Below are 5,203 nucleotides of genomic sequence, written 5' to 3'. Positions count from 1 at the left end.
TTTTTATGTGCATTTTGGGATATCGCATAAAAAAAAAAATGCTGGATGGAAACGGCAAGATGCGCATAAATTCTAACAATGCGCATAAAAAACTTAAGCGCTCAACTAAGTAGGATCAATTTCTTATCCGGTAAGAAAACATGTGCATAAACTGCAACGTAAACACTTTTACAGAATAAATTCCTTAATGCGCATCAAAAAAAGACGTGACTTTGCGATGGGACAGCATAAAACTGGACCAACCAACGGACCGATCTCATTGCACAGCATCTGAAATCCTAGTTTTGTCATTCTGAAATGCTTGAGCAAAGTCTCGTCAAAGTGCTTCGTTATAATTAATTCCCAGAACTGCGTTCCCAAACAACAGGCTCCGAAAATAAGATAACATGACCGCGTTTCGTCTGCAGGCTCTGAAGCTCGTGATTTATTGTATACAAAAATTATTAAATACAGTGCCTTCTCCTGCTGCAGCAACTTAAATTTTTCTTCATGAACAAGTTTTAGCACAAGTTAACTCTTTCCCCGCCAGCGTTTTTGAAAAAAGTTGCCAGCCACTACCAGTGTTTTTGCTGATTTTCACAAACTTTTCATGGCCCCCAGAATATTTTGTTGTATGAATATCTGAACTTGCAATACATCAAAATAAAGATCAGACCCTCTACTTTCAAACAACAACAAAAAAAGTTTTATTCTAGCTTCAAGCATTGTTTTTTTTATCAAGCTCCAGACCAGCGTGCCTGTGCCGTCTGCGGTCAGTGCCCAGCAGGTGGCGTCTCAGGTGCCAGTCCAGCAACAGGTGAGGCAGCCCAGATGAGTCTAAAAGCTATTATAGTTCAGCCAAAAATGAAAATCGGCTGAAAATGTGCTCACCCTCAGGCCTTCCAAGATGTGGATGAGTTTTTCTTCATCAGATTTGTAGAAATGCAGCATTGCATCAGTGTCTCAGCAATGGATGCTCTGCAGTGAATGGGTGCCGTCAGAATAAGAGTCCAAACAGCTGATAAAAACATCACAATAATCCACAAGTAATCTACAGCACTCCAGTCCATCAGTTAACATCTGGAGAAGACAAAAGCTGAAACTAATCCATCCATCACTGTTCCTTCCGGCTAAAATAAGAGTTCTGCATCCATAATATTGTGGACAATTTTCAGCAAATTGTCATTTTTGGGAGAACTATTCCTTTGAGGTGATGCTGTGGTAGATGGAGCTTCCTATATATCTCTATTATATTTGCTAGAAAAACGCAACAAACATATGAGAGAAGAGTTAACCAGTTCACAAATGAATGAGCCATGTTTTTATTTTTTTATTGTATTTTAACTTAAAAAAAGGGCCAGAATTTTTTTTTGGCTTAATTGTAATTATTACAAAAAAAAAAAAAAGTTTAGTTTTTTGTTTCCACAGTTAATAACATCTGGTTTTACAGTCTTTTATATTTTCATCTTTAAAATATTTAATGTGCATTTATAACACTATAGTTTGTGTTTTATGACTTTGGCATTAAATTGTATGAGTGTTTCTAATGCAAAAGCTGACAGATCGATGGCAAATTTCATAATAAACTTTCAGCAAATTTTTCTCATTTTTTCTTCATTTGGAAAGTTTTTTTTTTTTTTTTTGCTATTAGGGCAAATGGGAATGTAAAAGCTATATTTGATGTAGTACATTTACCGGTATAGAACTTTATCTAGCTATGACGACTTCAGCTTCTGAGAGCCATGGAAATGTGAAAAAGGTCCATTAGTGTTTTTCTGTTTGGATCTTGATGAAAGCATAGTAAATGTAATACACTGCTGTTTTGCTTTACTATCATCTTGCAAAGCTGCTACTGAAGCCGCTTATTTATATATTCTCCTGTCTTTATGGAGGCGTGAGTCACTCTCAGTGTAATTGTGTCGTGTGTTTCAGGCGCAGACTGTTCAACAGGTCCAGCATGTGTATCAAGCACAGGTGCAGTACGTTCAGGAGGAAAACAACAGCGTTTACACCAACGGAACCATGTAAGTGTGTTTATGAGCCGTGAATACGTACATGCTCCCTGATGTGATTTCTGAAATGCATGTCAGAGCCGGGGCTTTGTAATTAGCACACATGCTGATAAGTGCTTTAGGACACCATTAAAATGGTGCAAAATGCAGAATTAGTCCCTCATACTGCCATATATATACAAAAAAAAAACAAGGGTTACATGTAGGGCTGGGCGATATGGCAAAAAAAAAAACTCAAATTTTTTTTTTTTTCGGAACATTTGACCGATTCTCGATTTTTAATCGAGAGTCAACTTGAAAATGTAACTACAACATGATTCAAGTAACTTTTTCTTTATAAACCCTCTAGTTAAAGAAAATTCTATTCCGAGTGCAGCACACATGAAGTTGTCAACATGATGTAAATGTTACACAAATCACTTTTTAAATATCTTTGCAGAAAAGATGCATGAGCTACAACTACATCTTGTACAAACTTGTCTTATACATATTATATGTAAAGAAATAATACGAGGAAAATGCTTTAAAACAACTTCTCAAAAGTCAAGGTAATTCAAATTCAAAATGAAAAACTTATAACACCAGCAGACTATTATTAACTATAAATGTTCTGTAAAAACAATGAACAGCAGCTTTCAGTCATCAGTCACCGTGATGCAAACATGAAATATCAGACATACAGCAGTAGTTCTTTACAGGTTTTTTATTCGATTGCGCTGCTTTTCCATTGTTTTTCTGTGTAAACATGGACGTGTTTGACTGTTGCGCTCGCGTCTCTTGCATGAAACGGCTTTCTAAAAACACGCCGCTCAAGTTAAAAGAAGTTCACTCCCATCTTCTTGCATTTTTTCCTTTTCCACTGCTGCGTCGCATCTTTATTAATACAAAAGCACATTCTGTGTAAATGGCACCTCGCGATATGAGCGGTTGAATCATTCTTTTCCCTTTACGGTTATCATGGGCATATTGTCAAAATGTCTAATTCTAACGTTTGGTAATATTTCTATTCAAAATCGCGATTCCTTGATTTATAAAAATAAAATTGTGGCAAAACATTAAATTCAAATTAATCGATAAAATCGGAAAAATCGCCAAAAAAAAAAAAAAAAAAAAAAAAGACTTGATTGTGTTCAGCGGCAAACTGATTTAGTGCACTCCAGCTCAGTCCTGTCACTGAAACGCGCTGCTTCTGAGAGACTCGAGCATCAGTGTGAGAATTGTGTTCGGCCACCTGGAAATGACCACAAGTATCAATGAGTGGCCAGCGTATGATGGACGAGAGCACTCTGGGATCGTGTGCTTTTTACAGAAGACGCAAAAAAGCACTTCCAGACGTTCACCCTGAGCGCGGGTCACCTGAAACTCTCCTAAGTGCTTCTGTCTGCTTTCTCTCTCAGTAACATTCGGATCGCTCATATTTAGAAATTCACTCCTCAAGAGGCTAAGATCTTTTAAATTGGCTATTACAAATAAAATGTCATCAGCCGAATGGAGAAAGCACATATCAGAATGGCAATCAAAAGCAATGTTCTCTATAAAATAGTTATGCTTTGGTGATTTCTGTATCCATGGAAACAGCACTCTCACCTGAAGCTGAAAGGATGCGAACCCATCAAGACAAGACTTATCATGTTTCTCGAGTCAATTAAAGAAACCGTGTGCGCTGATATAATGTCAGAACTCATTTGAGTGAAAAACCAGCTGGCAGCCGTATCTCAAGCGCTCTTGTTTTGTCGGCAGACGGACGTATTCATACTCAGAGCCGCAGCTGTACAACCAGAACAGCGGCGGGAACTACTTCGATACGCAGGGCAGCTCGGCTCAGGTGAGCACTCACAGTATGGCCAACAACGGCAACGGGAACGGCGTTCTGGCCATGGGGCTGTCAGGAGGCCAGATCATCAGCAGCTCAGGAGCGTATCTGATTGGAGGAAACTCCATGGATGGCTCCGCCCCTCACAGCGCGGCTCAGGCCACTAGAGCCTCCCCCGCCACGGTGAGCTCCAATCACAGACGCACACAACTGAGTGTTCAAAAACATGCTGTACTTACTCTGATTTGTGACCCTGGAGCACAAAACCAGTCATAAGTAGCACAGGTATATTTGTCGCAATAGCCAAAAATACATTGTATGGGTCAAAATGATCCATTTTTCTTTTATGCCAAAAATCATTAGGATATTAAATAAAGATCATGTTCCATGGACATATTTTGTACATTTCCTACCATAAATATATCTAAACTTAATTTTTGATTAGTAATATGCATTGCTAAGAACTTCATTTGGACAACTTTAAAGATGATTTTCTCAATATTTAGATTTTTTTGCACCCTCAGATTCCAGATTTTCAAATAGTTGTATCTCAGCCAAATATTGTCCTATCCTAACTTATTTATTCAGCTTTCAGGTGATCTAAAAATCTCAATTTCACAAAATTGACCCGACTGGTTTTGTGGTCCAGGGTCACACATGTGCTTGGAACGATTAAAGCCATATTTAATAATTTTTCTTAGAAATTAAAGGGTTAGTTCACCCAAAAATAAAAATTAGCCCATGATTTACTCGCCCTCAAGGCATCCTAGGTGTATATGACTTTCTTCTTTCAGACGAATCCAATCGGAGTTATATTAAAAATTGTCCTTGCTCTTCCAAGCTTTATAATGGCAGTGAATGGGTGTTTTTGTTCAACAGTCCAAAAGAAGTCAAATAAAGTGCATCCATCCATAATAAAACGTGCCTCGCATAGCTCCGGGGGGTGAAAAAAGGCCTCCTGTAGCGAATCGATGAATCCGTCGGAATGGCTTCTGTGTACAACAGTTAGCGGAAGTGATAGAAAAGTGTTTATAACATTTTAAATATGGATATTTTTTTACAAAAACGCATCGATTTGCTACAGGAGGCATTTATTCACCCCCTGGAGGCCATGCGAGGCACGTTTTATTATGGATGGATGCGCTTTATTTGACTTATTTTGGACTGTTGAACAAAAACACCCATTCACTGCCATTATAAAGCTTGGAAGAGCAAGGACAATTTTTAATATAACTCCAATTGGATTCGTCGGAAAGGAGAAAGTCATATGTGACCCGGGACCACAAAACCAGTCATAAGGGTCAATTTGTTGAAATTGAGATGTATAAATCATCTGAAAGCTGAATAAATAAGCTTTTCATTGATGTATGGTTTGTTAGGATAGGACAATATTTGTCCG

At 38.1% G+C, this 5,203-nt stretch overlaps 1 protein-coding gene across 1 annotated transcript in view; it reads left to right on the top strand.

The window, feature by feature from the left end:
• Nucleotides 1-386: 386 nt before the first annotated feature.
• The window catches only part of rfx3 (regulatory factor X, 3 (influences HLA class II expression)), a 33,337-nt gene continuing 28,520 nt past the window's right edge, over nucleotides 387-5,203 (top strand). Inside the window, exons 1-4 of the mRNA XM_016456326.1 lie at nucleotides 387-419; nucleotides 722-796; nucleotides 1,912-2,003; nucleotides 3,732-3,987. Coding sequence (XP_016311812.1) covers nucleotides 387-419; nucleotides 722-796; nucleotides 1,912-2,003; nucleotides 3,732-3,987 — 456 coding nt within the window. The remainder of the gene's footprint in view (nucleotides 420-721; nucleotides 797-1,911; nucleotides 2,004-3,731; nucleotides 3,988-5,203) is intronic.

This window comes from Sinocyclocheilus anshuiensis, unplaced genomic scaffold (genome assembly GCF_001515605.1).
Source record: "Sinocyclocheilus anshuiensis isolate Anshui unplaced genomic scaffold, SAMN03320099.WGS_v1.1 scaffold495, whole genome shotgun sequence".
Classification (NCBI taxonomy): Eukaryota; Metazoa; Chordata; class Actinopteri; order Cypriniformes; family Cyprinidae; genus Sinocyclocheilus; species Sinocyclocheilus anshuiensis.
Note: the sequence above shows the minus strand (reverse complement) of the source record. Positions and strands in the feature narration are given on the sequence as shown.